This window comes from Pseudoliparis swirei, chromosome 12 (assembly GCF_029220125.1).
Source record: "Pseudoliparis swirei isolate HS2019 ecotype Mariana Trench chromosome 12, NWPU_hadal_v1, whole genome shotgun sequence".
Taxonomy (NCBI): domain Eukaryota; kingdom Metazoa; phylum Chordata; class Actinopteri; order Perciformes; family Liparidae; genus Pseudoliparis; species Pseudoliparis swirei.
In genome coordinates this window covers 8,855,892-8,878,669 of record NC_079399.1, presented here as the reverse complement: position 1 = coordinate 8,878,669, position 22,778 = coordinate 8,855,892, and the positions used below count along the sequence as shown (strand labels likewise).

The 22,778-nt window shown below is 44.8% G+C and overlaps 1 protein-coding gene across 3 annotated transcripts; it reads right to left on the bottom strand.

Moving 5' to 3' along the window:
• Positions 1 to 560: 560 nt before the first annotated feature.
• On the bottom strand, positions 561 to 22,649 carry rps6kc1 (ribosomal protein S6 kinase polypeptide 1). 3 transcript variants are annotated; one of them, XM_056428416.1, is made up of 16 exons: positions 22,519 to 22,649; positions 21,402 to 21,437; positions 19,825 to 19,945; positions 19,428 to 19,543; positions 19,255 to 19,348; positions 19,087 to 19,140; positions 18,539 to 18,961; positions 17,572 to 17,696; positions 17,078 to 17,176; positions 15,400 to 15,447; positions 14,720 to 14,852; positions 11,625 to 13,259; positions 9,907 to 9,996; positions 4,543 to 4,625; positions 1,805 to 1,900; positions 561 to 1,259 (listed from the first exon to the last, which is right to left on the bottom strand). In XM_056428416.1, the coding sequence occupies exons 1-16, from the start codon at positions 22,618 to 22,620 to the stop codon at positions 1,158 to 1,160; spliced, it is 3,357 nt and encodes a 1,118-aa protein (XP_056284391.1). In that variant the 5' UTR covers positions 22,621 to 22,649; the 3' UTR covers positions 561 to 1,157. The 3 variants fall into 3 exon arrangements, with proteins under 3 accessions (XP_056284391.1, XP_056284393.1, XP_056284394.1); XM_056428418.1 differs by lacking the exon at positions 561 to 1,259 and adding an exon at positions 2,794 to 2,887 and having other exon boundaries at positions 1,811 to 2,681; XM_056428419.1 differs by lacking the exons at positions 561 to 1,259; positions 1,805 to 1,900; positions 4,543 to 4,625 and adding an exon at positions 6,309 to 7,998.
• Between the last annotated feature and the right edge of the window lie 129 nt (positions 22,650 to 22,778).

Genomic DNA, 22,778 nt, shown 5'->3' with positions numbered 1-22,778 from the left:
AAAAGGCGTGTGTATTGCACTTGTGTTTTTAGGAAAGCTGACTTAAAGGTACAATAAACGAGATTGGGAGTATTTTCTATCGCCTCTCGGCGGCTCTCAACGAGGCGACGGCCGAGCCGGCTAGAAGCTAACAGTGCTAGCAGCTAACAGAGCAAACAACGGCTAAAGTGCTGACAGAGGCGGCATTGTTTACCTGAGGGTGGAGTCAATGGGTGGGTGCTCGGCTTCCGCCATGATGCAATAGGTCGGGACATCGTTACGTCATGACCGTGTGAGCGCAGTGCAGAGCGGCGGCCATGAACCACCCAGTGGGGCATGGAGCGCTCACAGGCGCTAACGTGCACGTGCAGCCGGCCCGGCTGGGTCAACAAAGAGCGGAGGAACTTTACATTTTAACACACACACACACACACACACACACACACACACACACACACACACACACACACACACACACACACACACACACACACACACACACACACAGACACACACACACACACACACACACACACACACACACACACACACACACACACACACACACACACACACACACACACACACACACACACACACACACACACACACACACACACACACACACACACCTCCATTCTCTGCTCAGGCTCCACTATATCTTTACATAAATAATAATAATAATAATTTGTCACTCTATTAATGCTCAGACACATTTTGCAGCTTTAACTCTGCCTCAACTTCAATGGGTAACCTACACAACCTAATAAATGCAGTGTAAACACACACGTCACCTTTCACTCGTGTCTATTTGGCTTACCGCGACTGTAAAAGTGACAACGTCGTACGGGATCATCACTCTGTACCAGCTCTTATTGTATAAATGACTGCGCGCATGTTGTGAAGTGTTCCCTGCACCACAAAGGTTACACAGTAAACCCTCTATGAGATAAAGAAATGAGCAATTTACAAGGAAAGTAATACTGCTTCTTGGCAAATTCCGTATAAAAAGAAATATGTGGAGACTGAATGGCCGTATATAAAATGGGAGATGCGTGCAGAAATGCATATTCTGTATTTCCTGTCTATTCGTGTTTTCAGTCTGAAAGGAACGCATTCGGGACAGCCGGTCTCACAGCATGCAGCTCTGGTTTCCGCAGTCCCACAATGCACAGCGTCTATTTGGGCCAGTCCACTCTGGCAAAGAAAGGGTGGGATTTGATATCATCCACGCCTCCCACACCTGCCCCCAGTCTCTCCACTGGGTTGTACTGGAGCAACTGCAGACACAATAAGAGGCATTTATAATTCAGTAGAGTAATAATAAGTGATGCCAGTTTCCCCAAGTCCACTGACTATATTAATATACATTTAAAGTTAACCAATGTTGAGCATTTGCAATTAGCTTAAAGAATATAACATGTAATCCAGTTCTTCTTCTACTGTACTTATTTCTAACAAAACACTTTTGCTGCTGCAGGACATCTTGTGCAAAAAACTGGTTATTTGAAATATCCAATTTACAGGTTTGTTATATCGATGTTTAAATTGAGTTGGAACATTATGTCAAAATACAACAGATTATTACTATAAAATGACTCATGCCCATTCGGAAAAGGCTGCAAATCATTTGTCATTAGTTATGTTCACGTTTTCTCAAGTGCAAATGACTTTTGTAAAGAAAATGTGATAAATACAGAATCTTCAAACTTCTTTATAGCTAAGGGAAAATGTATTGAGTGTGCCACTCCGTTAAATAATGTACATGCCATTAACAGAGTGATGTTAAACTATACAGGAAGTTGCCAGTAGCAACGAGACCCACCTGCTCCAGGAGGGATCTGGCCTCTTTTGAAACAGACTCGGGGATGCTGAGAGCCGTGTGGCGACTGATTCCTGCTGGATGGCACCCCAGCAAGGACTGTGCAGCGGGAAGGAGGGATGGAAAGAATAGATAATGATCAGTCAAAACAACGAAAACCTGACCGACTGAGGGCGAAAGGGACAAATACGCTGACGCCCGGGGAGCCTCGGTCAATGCGAGAGCTCCAGTGCTGGACAAATAGGAGGAGAGCAAAGAGCCACTGAAACAACACTGATCACAGCAACGACAACAAGGCCGCCGCGGCTGAACCACTGTTGCTCTTTCTTAGAAGTGATGCGCGTGTCAGACAGAGTGTCACAGAAAGAGTGACATGGAAAGAAAATGCCTGTTTTGAGGTCGCTTTGTTCTTCAATTATCCAGCGCTGTGTTACTGGAAGAACCAACAGTCAAGCAGTCAGCCGTAAATATTAAGCATTATTATTTAATTTTAGAGTCAAATAGGACCGGGTCAAACCGTCAATAACAAGGGATTGTTGCACTCTGAAAAAGAAGATATACTCAGGAGAGAAAGAGAGCACAAGACCTGCGAATGCTTTTTACAAGCACAGAATGCAGCCCCATTGTTAAAATAATTGACAATAATGACCATAATCACTGTGTGTTGCTACAGGACATCTTTCAGCGAATCTCAACCTCCAATTTCAGGGTTCAGCGTTAATGTGTTTTTGTTTTCCACTTGCCTGATCGGGCAAGTGTATCGGAAATCTACTTGCCCACGGTACATTTGTACTTCGCCTAGTTATCGGATGATAACAAAGACTGAAGTTGATCGTCTCGTTCCGTCTGCCTTGCTCTCAAACTTGGGGGAAACTGCGCACTACATCAAGTAAAAAAAAAAAATGTCATTTAGGATTTACAGCCATTTTAACACATTTTAAGGAACGTAACAAACTGTTGATTTGGTCAACCCGAATGTTTCTGCTATCTACCTGATCGGCTTGTGCAGTTTGTCGGCTTTTCAAAGGCCTCCTTCCCTTGCATGGACAGCTCTCTGCTCCTCATGCTGAGAGTTCCTTTGACCAGCTACCAAATGCAAATTCAACATTTTGAATCAACTCCAGACCTTTTTATTTGCCTAGTTTATCATGAAATAACGAGGGAACATCATCAAACCATCTGTAAGACAATTGTCCAATTACTTTTGAGCCTCTGAAAATGTGTAAAAATGGTTCTAATTCCTGAACGGTTCAGCTTCAATTTCATTGAATTTAAGCAAAAAGTCTCCAAGTTATATTGACCGTCATTTCAAGAGGAAAATCAGAATAACGTGTTACAGTCTACTTATGGCCTTGACTGTCGTTGGAGATTTGCACACGTCCTCTTTCACATCACCCAACTAGAGCGCCTGATTTCAGCGTAATCTAAATGCTCGCGAGCGCTTTAGATCAAAAGCTCCGTCTTTACTCACTGCCACGAGGGCCAGATCAGCACTGCGCATGTGCGACTTTGAGATGAGAAGGAAACGGGATCGATCGCTCCTGAGCTACTCCCATCATCTGTTACGGAGGAGAACTACGCGTCTCTCTATTTCTTCCCACTAGCCCGATCGATCGAGTGCGTTGCCAGATTTCCTCGCCCCAGACTTGACATTTTACTTGCTCCAGGCAAGCAGGCAGTCCTTAACGTTGAGCCTCGAAATTGAAAACGCTAGAACAGAACGCGTGCAGCGAGAGGACGCCCATGAACCGTTTGTGAGGGGGACCCCGTGTGCTCCTTCCATCAGTTAGGTGGGTTGCCGCTCGCTCTCTCCCGGTACGTACTGCGGGAGTTCTGGCTGGGTTCCTAGGCACAGTCAAGACCGCTGCAGGCAAGATCTTATCCTGCAAGGATCAAGAGACACTATGTGTGCCTGTGTGTGTGTATCCTTGCCAGGGCCGTACCCACACATAATCATCAAAGGAGACATCTGTGTGACGGAGTTGTTTTTTTCCCAGGAAAGTGGGTGTGTATTGTTCAACAGCGAAACACTAACCTAACTAACACCCCAATGTTCGGGGCCATTGATGGAAACCACTGATAGCCGATATGAAAATATGCCCGCTGGGAATCAGTTAGAGTTTATTCAAATTTGGGAGACAATACAAAATTGAAGGGACGCTGTGCACCTGCACAGGGTGCCTGTGCAGGTGCACCTGTATGTGCATGTGTCCTTCAGCAGAGCAGCGAGGTATAATTAGCATGCGCTTGTGAATATGTATAATTTGTCTTCCGAACAAAAAGGCTTCGAGATGCTCCCCTTCGTGCCAACCCTTTAAAGATTGTCCCTCGGACAGCCCGGATCCTGGACTGGCCGAGTAGCAGCACCTTGAGAGCTGCCCCGGTCTTCACCTTCCACACCGACCTCGGATCGGCGCGCTCCGAGCCCAGCACTGCTCCAGGAGCCAACCACGGGGCCCGGCGAGAGCTCACCCCCTGCCCCGGCAGATGGAGCTCAGGCTGGGGGAGAAAGCCACACCGACACCCCTGGCACTCCCCGAGAACCAGAGTAAGAGGTGGCAGCCAAGACGCACCACACACACACACACACACACACACACAATAATCTCTACAAACATACAGACACACACGCAGAATCAAACACAACTTGGCACAAGCATAAAGAGTGGAAGGCAGCCCCGACAGACACCCCACCCCACCATAGCAACGGATAAGAACATTTGTTATACTTTATGCCTCACCATGCCGGTCAGCATCTCGTACAGGACGGCGCCCAAACTCCACCAATCGCATGCTGCGGTCTCCTCGCTGATTCCTCCCACCTCTGAAACGAGAGGAAAAAGGAGGGAAAACGATGAATGAATGAATCAATAAATCAACACGCAGAGAAATAACTTGTGCTTTGGGGAAGAATTGTCAACTGGTAATAGATGTCAAATCAAAAAATAACCCAATATTTATAATTCAAATGATGGACTCATCTCAAGCTTAGCTAAGTGCAAAAGAGACCTCTTGAGTGTTTTTTTTTTTTTTTACTCAACATTAAACACTGTTTACGACTGACATCTTGATTACTTAATATGTCATTGAATTGATACAATCAATACAAAATGAGCACAAAAACATGAACAGTCTCTCACACAAACACACGCATGCACACACAAACAAGTGTGTGTCTCATAAAAGGGTGATTTGCATAATAAAAAAGCAGTTAAATTGAGGAAACCGTCTGCTGCAACTTCACACCATCTGCATGACCTGACCTCAAACACACAATCATACCACACACACACGCACGCACACACACAGCAAGAAATGTAAAGCATGAACAACTGAGAAGTAGTATAACATTATTGTTTAGTTTTCTTTTCTCCTTAACTATTTTCAGCTCCCGAAAAAAACATTTATTTTAATTTGATTGTTGGTTTTTTTAAATGTCAAAAAATAGTGGCCAATAGCAATTTACTCAAGCTCAAAGTAATTCAATCAAAGGTCTTGTCTGTTTAATAGTCCAAATGTGTTCAGTTTAGGTTAAGAAAAGTAAAACAAAGCAAATCTTAGGTGAGAGAAATAACTTAAATGATTAATCCATCACCCACAGATCCTGATGACAGTCCGCCATTCAGGGTTTTGTCTCGACAACCACAACAGATTAAAGGCTCTCAATAATCAAAGACATCATTTACCATCTCTACATACACGTAAAGACTCTAAAACCCTCTCAAGATAAACATTTCATGGGACATCTGTCCACCATCTTGCTCGTGGCCACGTTTAATGAGATTCTGATCCACAGTCAGTCAGGCTAACAGTTTTTAAGGAAGGCTGTTGGGACTCGACAATCTGTGTTTAAGTAAGACACAGAAACCAAGAGGGATACACGTTTCAAGTCAAAAGTGTGTGCGTGAGCGAGAGCGAGAGTGTGTGTGTGTGTGTGAGCTCCACTGGGTACCAGATGGCCTTGTGTGCCATTCAGCTTCCCTCTGCTCCGCTCTCTCCAGAGGGCTGGGACCCAGGGTCACGGCTGCCTGTGCCCAGAGACCAGGCGCCTCAGCTGGGGGAGCAGAGGAGACAAAGACCCCTCGTCTCCCGGAGGCTGCCAGGAACTCCAGGGGCCTGTGCGGCTCTCTTGCAGTAAAGGTTAGAGAGGACTATGATACGACTTGCACGTTTCGCACGCACGCGCCAACACACACACACACACAGCCAACTGAGCAACCAGTCTTCAGGGCTCCCCAGGACGACTGTTTTGACAGGCAAGGAGAGAAGATCGTCATTGAACGGACTAGTGATACCTGCGTGGTTATGAGCTGGGGGGGGAGGGGAGATCACACACACACACACACACACACACACACACACACACACACACACACACACACACACACACACACACACACACACACACACACACACACACACACACACACACACACACACACACACACACACACACACACACACACACACACACACACACACACACACACACACACACACACACACACCTCAGAGCAAGGTCGATGTCATCACAATGGATTAATGTCTGAGGAGCTGCAGGGAGAGTCCAGTGGCACTGGCTACACTTCCCGCTCTGTCAGAGCGGGGCAGGGAGGAAGGGAGATGGAGAGAACGAGGAGGGAGGGGGGAATTAACTGCATCCACGGGCCATGGGTCATTCAAACCCCGCTGTTGCACTGTGTGACGCATACGTTTGCCCATACCTCCACAAAGCTTTCTTAAACAGCACATGGAAAAAAAGAAAACAAAAGTTTTTATAAGAAATTGAAAGGATAGTGAGGAGTTTGGATACAAACAGTAGGGTGTTAACCTCATGGCCTCTTCTTCTTCCCTTTCCCCTTAACAATGCAGTTCCCTCCCGCTTTGAATCTTAATCACTCCATCTCCCCTCTTCTCCTCTTCGTCTGACTTCCCTAAAAACTTAACAGTCAGCCTTTGTTGAAAGGAGAAGTAAAGTGTTTGCAGGTAGGAAGTAAAGGAGGCATCGGTGTCTGATGTTCCAAGACTGAGTCCGTCTCATGTGAGCCGGGGAGGTTCTGTTAAAATGGTGCCAATTATTGCTAAAAACAAATAAGTTCTATATTCAAACAAATGGAGAACAATCCTGTAAATATTTGAAAATATTCAAATAATAAAGCCAAAGTACATGCAAGGTCACATTTCTTAATACAAAGAGATAAAAAGGGGAACTAAACATTATCTTCCGGTCGATCACACAGCGGCTGAGCAGGTAAAAGAAAAAAAAAACGCCGGAAAACACGGCGCTAGCATGATGACAGAGTCATCATTAACTGACTTGTAACCTCAGAGGGGAAGGATATTTAATTTCCCTTTTCTTAGACATTGCAGAGAACTGGCTTCCCTCTCCGCAGAACAATAAACAATTCCGATTTCCGCAAGAACCAGGTTGTGTCTCACTGTCACTCAACGGCTTCTTTTTTCTTATTAGAGAACAAAACACGAGCCGCCAACAAATGTGATGTGCTGAGAAAATAAATAAGCAGAAGTGCAGGATGGATAAATACATTCACAGATGTCACTGTATTTTCCGAGTCCACTCCCGTGTTTTTTGGGCGTGAATGTGTGCGTTGTAAAAACATGTTTCCCTCCGTCTTACACACACACACACACACACACACAGACACGGTCACAGCAGGCCCCCTGCTAGCTTTCTGGCAAACAGTCATAAATCTGTCATCAGGAATGAAGCCATCGTCAGAGCTGACCCCGTCTGGATAAACAGCAATACATAACAAGGGCAGGGGAGACACACACACACTAACCTCTGCGCTAGAGAGAGTGTGTGTGGGTTAACAAGCACACACATCAACAGACACATGCATGTACCAATCGTGGAGGTTAACAGAACAAAAAGTCAAGACAACAGTCATTACTTATTATTATGTACTATACTTAGTCAAATGCGATGCTATAACTTACAACAAAGAAAGAAACGTGAATTCAGATGAGAAAGAGACAAAATGTGCCCGTGTTTCTGGAGTAGATTCAATGCATGTGGAAGTGATCATATGGCTCAGCAGCAGCTTAACACACCCCCTGTTGGCTGAAAGGTATCACGGCCATCGATCCATGAGGGGTCAACGTCGTTAACCAACAACATCTTTCACAGCTGGGCTGAGGTCGCCACCATTCCACTTCACTTCAGCACTGGGAATCTTTAAAAAAAAGTATTGTCATTTAAGTGAGTGAGACGAATGTAACACCGCTCTCATGCCTCCTTCAGCTCTTGTCCAACTTTGGGGATACTTGTTTTCATCTACATCTAAATTCTACGGCGCTGAAAAAAAATCCAGTTGATTAACTTTTGGACGTATTCAAGTTAATTAATCATATTGTCAAGAAAAGAAACCAGAAGCTGCCTCCAGCCTCTCAAGTCGGACCATTTGGACCATCTTTTCCGACTATATCTGGAGTAAAACACAGATTAGCACTTCAGTGGCACTTAAATAGCTCTTATTGTGGTACTTTCGTCGTTCGACCATGTTGAGGAAATGTTACTTTCTGTATTCTTGTTGTTCTTAGTTTGTACTCTAGGTTGATGCACTTATTGTAAGTCGCTTTGGATAAAAGCGTCTGCTAAATGACATGTAATGTAAAAAAAATGTGTTTCATTATCCCATTTTCATTCATAGATAATATGACATTTGAGAACGGCCCTTTTAAAAAGTAATAAATACAGTATTTTATGGTGAAGGTGGTTGCAGCCCTAAACCTTTACTTGATTAATCCAGACGTTGCCTAACAAACTGTTATAAATGATCTGCGAGTCAAAATCTACAATTTTACATTATATTTCAATCCTAATTGTTTAGACCTACCTTTCACTTTTTTTATAAAGACTTTTTAAAATTAAATTAACTAGAAAATGACTACATCAATTACACATGACTTCAGAGTCAGACATGTCTCGAATTGGCCGTTTGGTTTCCAGCCACATTATGCGTACAGCTCCTTGTGCTGAGCTTTACTCCGGTGTGTCTTTAGGTCATCTACTGCTGGCCACTGAACTTATGCCTCCACGTGATTCCATTTCCATTAGTGCGCTTTTAAACAGGGCCGTTTCTAAGGGACTATAAATGCACACTTTGAATATTAGATAAAGCATTTGTTGCTTTCAGATTCATCCCAACAGTGGCATACTGAATGTTCTAGTCACAAGGAGGATTTAAATCTGAAGTGACCTTCCTGGCTTGAGAGAGAGGATGAATATGAGAGAATAGCTTAATATAAGTGCGTGGGTAAGTAAATGGCTGCGAGGGTCATTGTGTATGTCTCTGAATGCATCCAGAGTTTCTAAGCAAACAGTTACCCATCCTGCATATTTAAGAAAGATGTAATCAAACACAGACATATTTTTTCCAGCATCCCAAGTGTGAAGCCTGATGTTGGAAACGACAACGAATTGGAAAAAGTATCCGCCCATAGATGTCGAACGGATGTGCACACATGCACTCTTACACACAAACACCACACACACACACACACACACGTGCTAAGTAGGGACATGGTGCTGTCGTCTAGCAGCGGTTTGTTTTAGGCAGCTTGTAAACAGCATGCCAGAGCTGCCACAAGCCTGCTGAGGGCAACACATGGAGTTGCCGCACAGCTGGCTCATTGTTGCGCAACAGCACCCTCTACCGGACAATGAGAGCCACAACAGGAGCCAGCTTCTCCAGACTGCGAGGACATCGCAACTCATACTTCTCATTTATCCTCCAGATACAAAGCAATATGTGTTGATTAAAATGTTTTTTAAAAAACACTGTCGTCATGATGACTGCACGGATCTTGAAGATGCGGTTTGTTTAGATGAAAAAATAAAAGGCAAATGCACAGAATGCAAAGAGCAGCTTTGCCTGGTGATCTCTGTCTATTTCAAAATGGAGAAGAATCAGTGTTTGTGTGTGTGTGTGTGTGTGTGTGTACACGTGTATTTTTTATTCATTTCTGGCTATGAATGAGGGTTTTGTGACCATGGGAAAGTGGCACACAAAATGACGCTCCCAATTAAAAAAAGTACAGAACAGTGCCACAGAGATAAAGTGCACAGGTATACGTCTCACCTGGTGCACAGTACATATTGGCAATGGCCTCCTTGTCGCAGGAGTCCTCCACATCATTCCAGCTACAGAAGTAGGTGAGCTGAACGTGACCTAAGGAGACAGGAACAGAGGGGAAAGTAAGAAACATTCATCTAATGCTCCGCCTCAACCCGACAGAGTCAAGTACCACTCCGACTCGATACTTTTCGAACTGTTTACTCACCTTCAGAGCACTTCCTTCCACCGTTCCTTTCTGCCTCTCTACATCCCTCAGCGAGCTTTTCAAGCACACAGCCCCAGCGATTACTCCTGTTTAGCGGCTACCCGTTAACGCTATCATTAGAACTAATGGTGTCATTAGGTAGCCGCGGCCATTAGCCTGGGCTAGCCAGACTGATGCACCACACTACGCCGTTGATGGGCCCTTTAGAACAATAATTACCACCGGGGAGACGAAAACAGCCACTCAGCTAATTAGACGCTTGTTGATAACGAGGTGGAGAGAGATGATTGTAGGACGACAAAAGAAGAAGTTGAGGGGGAATCTGTGACCTCCTGGTAAAAAAAAACACTTTGGCTTCTGGAAAAGCCTTCGTTTTTAGTCAATACATGACATCATGTTTGACTGACAAGAGTAAAGCCGCTTCGGGGAGACGTGGTTTTATGCTCGCCGCCAAAGAAATACCCGCCGATGTCACCAAGATGTCTACGATTCTCACGAGGTCTTTATTGAACCACGTACACTACCGTTCAAAAGTTTGGGGTCACTTAGAAATGTATTTATTTTTCAAAGAAAAGCACTGTTTTTTCAATAAAGATAACATGAATCAAAAATACACACTATACATTGTTAATGTGGGAAATGACAATTCTAGGTGGAAACGTCTGGTTTCTAATGAAATATCTCCATAGGTGTATAGAGGCCCATTTCCATCAACGATCACTCCAGTGTTCTAATGGTACATTGTGTTTGCTAATCGCCTTAGAAGACTAATGTCTGATTAGAAAACCCTTGTGCAATTATGTTAGCACAGCTGAAAACAGTTATGCTGGTGATATAAGCTATACAACTGGCCTTCCTTTGAGCTTGAAGAACAAAATTAATACTTCAAATATTAATCATTATTTCTAACCTTGTCAATGTCTTGACTATATTTTCTATTCAATTTTCAATTCATTTGATAAATAAAAGTGAGTTTTCATGGAAGACACGAAATTGTCTGGATGACCCCAAACTTTTGAACGGTAGTGTATGTTTGAAACATCTGTTGTGAAACTTTAAATAGGCCACCTCATGGTAAAAGGTGTTGCTCCTGCGGCCGCCTCTGTTCAGAGCATAGATTCACTTTAAGTTCACATTTAAATTAATAATCACAATTCAGCCCACAATGTTTTGCTTTAAAAGTTATCTAAATAGTTTGTTATCACTACACAAGAGGGACCAGGACCACGTGCTAGTTATTAACAGCGAGCAGATGTTGGATGAGACTCACAGATACTAATCAACATCTTTTATTCTAAACTACACTGCAATGCTTCCCTAATATTATAGCTCGTTAGTAGCATTATTGTTTAGTGCAGCTAATTTAAAAAAATGCTGATTTTTTTACTTTCAGAACTTCCCCCCCCCTAGTCTTTAAGACATCAATGTTGTACAACATTTCAGAGCGCTATGAGATAGGGGACACGGTCGTGGGATCTTCCTTGATAGTGAGCTGCAGTAATAACGGACGTCTAACCTTGGTGGTCGAGCAGGATGTTGTTGGGGTTCAGGTCTCGACAGAAGATGCCCTCTTGGTGCAGAGAGTCGAGGGCTGTCACCATCCCGACGGCACAGCATCGTATAAACTCCTCCGGGATGCGGACTTGGGACGCCGCCAACGACAGCTCGTCCAGCTCTGCGAACAGCCGCGATACTTCTTCATCGAATTTGCAGCTACCTGTATTACTAAGAACTCTTGAAGATTCACCATCAAGACCAAATGTACTCTCAACCAGTGAGCACGCCTCGGTCCCATTGGCGGCTGCGATGGAGTCTGTGCTTTTGCCACTGCGGTCAGGAACCAAGTCTGTATTTACTCCTGTACGGGCCCCTAGTTTCCCATTAAGCAAGTCAGTAACTGAAAGGTCAAGGTGATTGTTTTGGCATGTCGGGTGAACAACCATTTTGTCGGAGGCGTCTGACCCAAACGCCGAGCTGCAGTCATCCCACAGTGAGTTGAAGGGAGAGGAAGATGCAACGCGTGGAGATGGAAGCTCCTGCTTCAGCGGCTGCTCCTCCCCGTCCTCAGGCTGCCTGTGAAGCTGTAAAACATCCGGCTGGATGAACTTCTTCGGCAAGGCTGTGGCCTCCAGGCCAAGACACACGCCCGAGGTGTCGAGTTCCTCCTTTAAAGAGTCGACAGTCCCACCCATCACGGGCAGGTTGACCAAAAGGTCTGGCGGGTGACCCTCGTCCTCCACGACGGCTTCTTTAAACGAGATGACCGGCACCGACTCATTGGAGCCTTTATCGCTGCAGTCCAACCCCCAGAGCTCGGAGCTGTGGCCTTTGACCTCCTGAGCCAGCTCTGGAAGATCCTCAATGGCGTCCGAGCCCAGGTCAAATGCAGAAAAGAGGGAGAGCGGCTTATGAGAAGGCCGCTGCTCTCCCGAGTCCAGACAGGTCACCTCGCTTGCGCTGTCTTTGCTGTCAATACGGAAAAACGCCATTGGCGTGTGCTTGGACTGATCCAAAGACAGAGGCCCGGCGGGGGACAGCAAAGGACTGAACATGTCACTGTGGCCCTGTCCCTCACCACGGTATTGCTCATTGTCGAGGGCGTGGCTACTTTTGTCGGACGGCTCGGTGAAAAAGCCGAGTTCCTGAGAGCCGATTGGGGACGAGAGGCTGTCGTTGCTCAGCAGCGACCGGCTGTGCGAGGAAGTGGTGGTCGTCGTGACGGGCACTTCCAGCGACAGCATTTCCTGTTCGCTCTGCTCTCCCGCCTCTTCTTCGAGCGCATCCGGTTCGACTTTGTCTTGCTCGTACTCGTTGCAAAGCGTCAAATAACTGTTGGTGCACTCTTCCTCGGAGGCGGCTCCGGAGTCTGACCGGGCCCCGATTTGTTCGCTAAGCTTGGGAGGGAGAACGCTTTTCCTAGGAGACGCGGTCGCCCTCTCCCCTTTGTTCTGGAGCTCTGATACAGAGGGAGAACAAGAAACGGGACCAGAACCAGAACCAGAACCGGCTGAATCTACATCGAGCTGCGGTACAGCATGTTGGGGAGAGTGGACAGCCGCTGTGTGGCTCTTCTGGATGTAAGGAATGTCGAAGCTCTCATCTGGACTGGAATTACGCAGGTACTTTCCAATATGAGACCACAGCTTCCCCCCTAGGGAAGTAGGAAACAAGGCATTAAAGACAAAGAAAAAGATACGGGTGTATCTAATACAGTAGGCAGCAGAGATATTAAGAGGACAAATGAAGAACGAGAGAGACGGATGGACAAATGCAGCACACTTCCACTTCTGCAACTTCTCCGGGAATGGTTTTCGGAAGTCAGCAACCACCCGTGTGTCAATAGGAGGGAGTTTGGTCTAAATGTAGTTCCTAGGCCAAACAGGCTGAAACAGGGCAAAATGAACTGTATACGAGGGTCGTTCAATGCAGTTGGTAATTGAGTCAAAGAAACCATACGTCACTATTTCAGGGGCATGCTTCTCACTTTTCAGTACATGAAAACCTTGCATCAAAAAAAAAGAAAAAATATATGCACAAACAAAAAAAACAAAAAAATCATGGTCCATGTAGTGGATGTTTAAACAGGAATGTGCAAAGGAGGCTTTCAGTTCCTGACTTTGGCCTCAGAGTCCTTCGCTACTGGGAAAATTAGGTAAGAAGGCTCCTTCCATTTAGGAATGAGTAACCAAGGCAAACAAGACGAGTGATTGATTGATTGATTGTTTGGTCACAATTTCGCTAAATGGGGTTGGAGTTGTGTGTGTGTGTGTGTGTGTGTGTTTAGTTTCCCAGTGTTGTGTTAGCGTTTTGACTTCTCTCTGTCTTACACACATGCAGACATACTGATACTGATGCACACACACACACACACACACACACACACAGCTGCAGTGTGAGCAATTGGAAGCCAGCATCTGTTGTGTGTGATGAGAATGGATAGGGAGTTTACAGTGATGATAATGATAGTAGGGCAACTCGATGGCTTAGAAAGTAAAACCATCCACATGTTGTTTTGTCCAATGTCACTCAGGTCACCGCCTCCCTCCGTCTGTCTGTCTATTGTCGTTTAACCTATCAGCTTCTAATAGCATACTAAAGCATAAGAAGCAATCCTGGATTTTGTTAATCGCAGCGCTGAACTGTAACTGTGGTGAAACGATGCCCTTTCTGGCATTTGATTGGCTTTATTAGATTATGTTCATATGATATTAAATACTGTCCACTAATATTAGCGCAGGGTGGTTATAGAGTGCACCAGATTGGATAGGTTACGGGGCATTTCAAAATATGGCTGCATTTCATCGTACGCTCTCACCCACACACACGAGCTACACACACACACACACACACACACACACACACACATGCATCGTAGAGCGAGGTGGTTGTAAGGAGGCCCAGGTGTTGGCATAGCTAATGAAGCATGGCGCCACCTGGTATTCAGAATAATGACCTGTGACACACACCCATCTCTATCAAACATCTGTCTGGAACAAGGGCACAGAGAGAGGGGGAGGGATCAGGTGAAGCTGCGGAGAAGACACCCAAAAGAAAAAGACAAAAGAAGAAGGATGAAGTTGGTGATCATTCGATGACACGCGCATGTTTTACCTTCAGCATACTGCAGTAAAAGGAACACGGTGTCTTCAGAGACGACAAACTTCTTTAGCTGCACCATGTGGGGCACAGCATGAGGCATGATGGTCCGCTTCGTCCGCCCACAGTCGCTGCTCTTTCTCAGACCCTGCAATCAGAATTGAGAGAGAGAAGTGAGCACTGTATCGAAAAGAAGACGAAAAAAAAATCGACATGAAAGGACACGAGGAGAAAAGAAATATGAACTCAGTATGGAGGACATGAGTGGGAGGAGGTAAAGGAAGGTGAGTTTTAGCTTGTGTAAAGACCGAGGAGGAGAAAAAGAAGAACCGAGTGTGGCAAAAGGAGAAACGTCCTATTAGCAAGGCTCCGGCTTTGCCCCACAGCAACCCAAAGTCACGGGATTCATCAAGCCACACACATCACCGTGACTTTAAAAGAGCCGCACGAATCTACCAGCGATAGTAGTAAAGTTCACAATGGCACTGTGTGTGTGTGTGTGTGTGTGTGTGTATTCATCTGTGCCCGCCCTGTGCGTTGGCATCTGGCACACGTCTCACACCTGAGAGCAGAGGAGCTGACAGGGACAGGCCCATTAGAATCAATTACACCACAGACACACACACACACACACACACGCACATGACAAGGATGTTGGGCACACGTACACACAAACACACACACTTTCAACTTACTTTCAGGATGAACGTCTCTTGTGTTCTCTTGTCCATGACCAAAAGAACCTGTGATGGAAGAGTGCCATTAATTGCCAGATATGAACATACATACATATACAGTGTGAGATGATGTCGTGTTATTCAACGCTCAGGGCACACAGCAGGGTCACTGCAAGACAAATGAAGGTCCTTAAAAATACTTAACATGATGTGTCGACCAAAAGGAATCTATACAAGTCGCTTGTATAATAGAAAAAGTTGTAAAAAATGCCATGTTAGCTTCAATAACTCGATGAGCTGATCAACAGAAAAGTAAATGAAAAAAAACTTAACAACATTAAGTATTTTTTAAATCTAGTCTCCATCATCTCTAATTGAGTTGTATTGCAACCTGGAGAATGGCTTTTTATTCACTTGTACGCTCATAAATCAAGTGCACAAATGTATTTCCTTTGTCCTTATTTTTCAAATACATGCGATGCTTCATGGCAGACACAGTAACTTCTAGCAGAGCCATCTCTGAATCCCTACCTCCTCCCCTCGTTCTCTTCCAAACCGTTATCTCCTCCCCCCTTCTCCCTGACATCTTCATTGCTCTTCCGCCCCCTCGGCATCTCGGGGGAGAGCTAAAGCATATGTGTGTGACCCGGTGTGTGTGTGTGTGTGTACACAGCGCAGTGCGTGCGTATGTTCTGTGGGTGCGCTCTCTTCGTGTGACCCTGGCTGGGACCAAACAGGTGCAGGCTAAATGGATATGAATGGCGCTGTGAGTAAACAGAGTGGCAGTGCTAGCCAGGGCACTAATATAATTAAGACACAAACATCAGGGAAGGGGGGAGGTGGAGAGGAGGGGGCACGAGGGTGAGGAGCTCTCTCCATCTGTCCCCTCTGTCCCCATTAAAAGTGAAAGGAGGTAGGAGGAGGAGGTGGAAAAAGAGGAGAGGAAAGCTGGGTAATTTCTGGATAGCGCAGTATCCACTTAGGGCAGGCTTTTTTACCTTTTCTTTTTTTGTTGTTGCTGTGTGCTGACTTGTTTCTGACATCCTGTGGATGTTGCATGCACCTCTATAGAGTAACACATGTTAGTATTGTATCAACATTTTCCTTGGGGTTTTGTGTGTGCGCAGGACGAGCATCATTGATTCAATGTAGTGTGCAGCGCTGCGAGCTGCCTGCCAAGTCATTTCATGGCTGAGTGGTGAAGTTGCTTCGCCGGCAGCTGGTTGAGAGGACCAGCAACCCAAACTGACCTTGTGGTCGTCATAACTGACGCTGAACATACACACACTCAGCCCTTACCATAGCATTCAGTAAAGCCATTACGCTTTATTGCTTCAGATAAAAAAAGATATTCAAAAGAGGAGGACACAAGGAGACATTTGAACGTCTACATTTATCTGGACAGGAAGTTCATTTCAAAATAAGTGTTTGCCAGATTGAAGTGCACGATTATTTTTTTGGGACCGACATTATATAATTGTCCTCTTTCATGTGTCCTATTATATTCAAGTTGAAAGGTCTGACATAAAATCAAACAATGTTTATTTTTATAACTGATCTTGATTGATCAAAGTGTGTACTACTCACTCTTATTTAAAAAAAAAAATATTGCTTGCGATTGTAAATTAAAAACACTTTGAAGTAAACTCACAAAAATGTGGCTGCAAGTTACAAGACTTGTCCAGAGTAAACTGACCTTATCTATGACCCCCAACACCCTGTATGCTCTCAGCTCCTCAGATGGACTCTGCTGGCCTCCTCTGCTGGAGGAAGGGCAGCAATGTGCCCCCAAAGCCTTGGACAAAGAAAAGAAAAGAAATTCAGAGCGGATTAACGGTGAGATGTTATCATTCAAACATGATCACATTCATGAGGTATTACAACTTCTTGCAACACGTGACCCGAGTAATACGTGGAGAAAAGAAGAAGAAAAAAAACACTGGTGTCTGATCATCAGATACATGTCGTGTACAGTGGGTGGAAATTATTATTTATTACCATTAATTCTGATGATCTCTTTGCATTATAAAGATTGGTTTAAAACTAACTGTACAGCCGGCTTTATAAAAGATTATATACGGCTTCGAGAGGTTTAAGGACCCTTATGGCTGCACGCATATAAAAGGAACATTTACATAATCTAAACATTTTTCACAGCATACAGGCCAGTGGCATTTCCCTCCCACTCACCACTGTCTGTGTCGACCCTTGACCCATGTTGCTTCTCAGATGCTGACTGGATATCTGCTCTGCACGCATCAGATACTCTGCAGTCTTCTTCTTCACTGCCTCTCGCCGCGTGGGACTGGGCTCACCTGAAAAGGGTCACGCATTTTTCTTTGCGAAGCACTTTTTATCCTGCGCCGGGGGTTAAAAGTTCCTGTACAAGCATTTAATTTACTGACAATAGAGCACGTTATTACCGTGACAAGGTAACCCACCACAGAGTAAATGTTATGTCGTTTTTGGCAATGTCAGGGTCAACTAATGAGCGGCTGCTGGAACCTCTGCTATCATAAACGCAAGGACACCCATCCGAGTAGACAGACGTCCACGATTACCACATGTGAGAGGTAATGAGCTTTAATAGCTACAGCAACAGGATATTCTAAAGCAGACCCGACCACAAGCCTGTACCAGTTCGCACAGAGTATCTGACAAGAACCGAGCGTCTATCCAATCCCTCACTTTCCTCCCGCTGCCACCTGCCTGCCAGCGCAAGCAATGATGGCTTCAAGACCACTCTTTGCTAGCTTGCTGGATGCCACATCCAGGTTCAAAAGGGCTGTTTTTTTCAATATTTGGATCAGGACCTACAGACTGTAAATATTGAAAACATGTGGGCCACGGAAAGTTTTGAATGGGTTTGCTAGTTGAGTACTAATAAGTCTGTGAAAAAGTTGTATAATGTCTTCTTTGACCCCCTAACTCTATGGGAAAAAACTCTAAAATTGCTCTACCATACTTGGTACAGCAAGTTGTGTCGGGTCTCTTAATAAAATAGTTATTTTAAAGTAAATATTTGCTGCAACAAACCCTGACGTAATTGCTAATTCAAAAAATTATTCAAGGCTCTGGTCGAGAGTGAAATTGTCACATGAGACAGAAGTTGTGTCGCTGCAGCACAAGTAGTTCCTCGGCTCTCGCCCAGACTGACCTTGCACTCCCTGCAGCAGCAGGTCCACCCCGCTGCGGTAGCAGGAGAAAGCTGCCTGAAAGTCCCGCTCTTTCTCCTTCTGTACAGCCAAACAGATAAGCTCACTGGTTCTGTCGAGGTAATCGGACTTCCCGTCCTTCGGCTTGCCACCACTGGCTTTCTTCAGACTGCCAGAGAAGAGCGGCGTCCGGCCTGGCCAGCTGACCTCTGGGTTCGGGGCTGAGGAAGCAGGGACTGGGGCAGGAGATGGGGTGTGGTGATCATGCAGAGAGGGCAAGCGAGGGCTGCAGCTGCTGCTAATGTTGGTGGCTCCCCCCTGTGGCTGGTTTGGGGAGGTGCGGCCTGAGGCCATGCCATCATCCAGCTCAGCTAAAGAGTCTGTATCCACAGCCAGAGAGGTCAGGTCACTGTCACTGGACGGGCCTGTGGAGGAAAGCAATGCGTGGGTCAAAACAGACACACATACACTTACATACACACTCCTTAATTAATATGTATGAGCTACCATGTATGTGTGTTATTTTGATACATAAACAAACACACTTTACCTCCATACTCAGACGTGATAGTCAAATCATCCGCATCACTGATGTCTCTTTGAACTGGATAAAAAAAACATATCCACACATCTATGTGTGACTTCATTGTAGAATCAAGTGATTGTACATGAAGAGAACAATAGATTTAAGGAAGGGTTTTATTGCGTTTAATCTTACCATCAGAGCTGCAGTCTGATAAACTGTCTGCCAAGAAGTCTGAAAAAGACTCAGCTGGTCCGATAAGCTCAGAGCCGTCGTGGACCTCACCTCCCTGGAAAATAATTAAAAACATTGCAGTTCAAAGTAGTCCGGGAATATGTCCGTTTCCTCACGAGTGTGTGTTTTGGTACCTTGAAGAAATCTTGGATGTGCTGGCTGCTATAGAGAGCAGGGATATTAGCAGAGAACTGCAGCAGATCCTCGGAGCACTGTCTTCTTTCCTCAACTACCGAGTCATCAAAACGGCCTGCACACGCATGCATGGATAAAAGGATACACACGCACACATTAGAGGGCTACTGCCTTCAAGCATTATTAAGTCAAGTAAGAGTAATGCTTAATGACTGAGTAATAACTCCTGGCTGCCTCAAGGGGGCAGAGTCCTCACTCCTCCTTCAGTGATCCACAGATCCAGGATGTAGTCTCTCTGACTACAGCAGTCTGCCGCACAGTTTTGTCAGCATTTGACCTTTTTGCATTTATCTGAACAAATGTGTGACACAGTAATCAAGGGCAATAGTTTCTTACCAAAGACTTTGGCCTTGGCAAACGGAGGAAACAGCTCCGACTGGCTACATACATTCTTATGCAACTGCCAGAGGTTCTGATGAAGCTTCCTGAAATCACTGTATCTCTTCCATACCGTTATCTACAGAAAGAACGAGAGGAGAGATGGATGAAGATAGGCAGGAGGAGGAGTTGAGGAATTAATAATAATATGTGAAGCGTCACCAAATTCATTAAATCAATGGTGATGCTTGAAGAAGTAACCATATTGTGTAATCGTCTGTAATCTCATTAGCACTTCATTTAAAATATCATAGTAAGTAATATATTCAGTGTCAACAGCAACTCTCCATAGCCGGAAGCTAAAACGAATTAGAAAAAACAGCTATTGTTCCTCTGCTAAGTTCAGTAAAATTGCTCATCCCAGAACCATCTTGTGCACTAAAATGTCCAACACAAGTCACAACATTCCCACAAAAACGTGGATAAAGTAGTATCTTACTCTGCGGCATTAAGCAAAACATAATGGCCTAATGTTGAGCTGCGACTCCGGTTTGCTCAAATCCAGCGCAGCCTGCAGAGCACCATCCGAAGCAGAAGTACTGACCCAATAATGGCCGTGTGTGTTTCCAGGCTAAATGCTTTCACTCCGTCTCTCAGACACAGATGCAGTAATTGAAATCATGCCTGCTGCATTAGCTCAGGTTCCCGGCTAAACTGCATTCCTCAGTGTGTGACAAACACGAGAGAGGTTTGTCACACACTGAGAAAGGGGTAAGAGTTACATCTTATGTAAAACATTTTAACCCTTGTGTTGCCTTAGGGTCATTTTGACCCGAATCAATATTACACCCTCCCCCCGCCTTTGGGTCATTTTGACCCGATTCAATGTTTCACCCTCCTGTTACCTTTATATTTACTAACATATTTTACCCTTTGGGTTCAATTTGACGCCAACAATTAAAACCTCCAGAAAATTATTAGAATGAATATTGTTTTCCAAGTTTAAGTGTGAGGCACTTTATGTTTGTTTGTTGACTACCGCAAGAACACCGACATTAAACATTGAATGGGGTCAAATTAATCCTAAGGCGGGGGGAGGGTGTAATATTGATTCGGGTCAAAATGACCCTAAGGCAACACAAGGGTTAAAAGACAGAGTAGTTATCTTGGGCAAAGAAATTGGACTTTCATATTTAAATAATTAAACTGTGGACAATAAAAGTCTGAGTGTCAGTATGTTGACAGAAAGTAAGCTTGAAATTAAAAAAATTATCCTGATGTCAACGTTATAATTTGCTTTTTGTTTTGACAATGGAAATGTCTGGGCAGAGAAATTAAGCTTTGCTTTACAATATATGTGTGTGGATAAGGAACATAAAGCCATACACAACACACACTTGGTCTTTGAAGGTCTCAACCAACTTAGTCTGAGATAACCGAGCGCTCACACTCCACTGAAGCCGTGCTTATCCTCCAACCCTGCAGGGGAAACTCCCTCCGACATCGATCCTGTCTTGCAGGAAAAAGTCAAATCTCTGCCAATGCTTTGCCCACTCACCGACTTACAATATATAAATAATGACTGTGTGTCTTACCTCTTGGACATCCTCTGGTATCTTCCTGGAGATGATCTATGTGGAGAATGGGGGAAGACAACCCAAGGCCTTAGATTAAAACCTCCAAGTGCCCGCGCTGGTTCAAGACTTCATTGTGAGGCTGGCACAAGTATGAGCAGGGACACAGCTCCCAGTGTGACAATGCGTGCTTTATATGGCGAGTGAGTGTAGGAACGCGACATCACCAACAACCATTAAGCATGATGGCATGCAGAGACAAAGAAACCCAGCGTGTCCTTATTCTGAGCTATTGACCTGTGTGTGTGACCACACATATCTGTAAGACTACTGGTAACGTGAGGTTTGGCATAAGGGTGGCTGAATAATAAGATACGTCACATGACTTACTATAATACCAGTCCTTGATATGTGAGTTGCTGTCTATCATCAATGGGGACCCATTGCATAAAAATGAAAGCCTGATGATCCAAAACTGAAAGTAAATTGAAAACTGAAAGCACATTATTTATTTACGATGCAGGGTTTCTCCTACCTGTAAATAGCTTTATAGTAAAGCAACACTTTCCTCTGGCAGATAGATACAGGGAGTTGCATGTTAAGCAATGAACACGGAGGTTATGAAGGATTTGACGTTTCTCCATCTACGTCTGACTTGATCACCAGGATGCCCCACAATGCTAATTACTTATTTCATTACTCATTTATCTGAGACACTTGCCTCGAGATATAATGGCAACATGAACCTGCTGGTTATTGTTTCATTCGACTTAAAGATGCTTTACATTGTACTTTAGCTGCATTATCTCCCTAAAGGCCGTCTGTCGGAGGACTAACTAAGCTAGGTTAGCTCGCTAAAATCAGGTCAACAAAGCGTTTAGGTTTAGGTTCAATCAGTCTTGCTCATATCGGTTAAGTTAGCAGCTCGAAAATCCACTAAGGGGTCACATTTAAAAAAATAAAAAAAAGCCCGAATGTTCCTTCCAAGTCAACAATAACACGTCAACAACAGCAGTTAAAAGTATCAGCCCCACCGTAAGAGGATAAAGGCACGTTACTTGTGTTTGCATCGTATTCGCTTGGTTAGCACAGCTAGCCAGATAGCTCGCCCTGGAGTGCTGGTCCTCCTTCTACTTACCCTCGCGGTGACTTTGTACACGGTGTAGCCTCTCAGGTGCTTTTTAGGATCTGTGACAGTATAAAAGCGAGCCAGTTCTCCTCTGTCCCGCTGCGATATCATTCTGATAGTGACAACATTGCCAAAGCTACCACTCGGCTAGCCTTACACATTCATTCCTTGACAGTATAAAGCCAGGCAGGCAAACACGTTACAGCGCCTCCCGGTGGACTGTATGTGTAACTGCATGCCTTAGTGTCACGTGCATCCACTTGTCATAA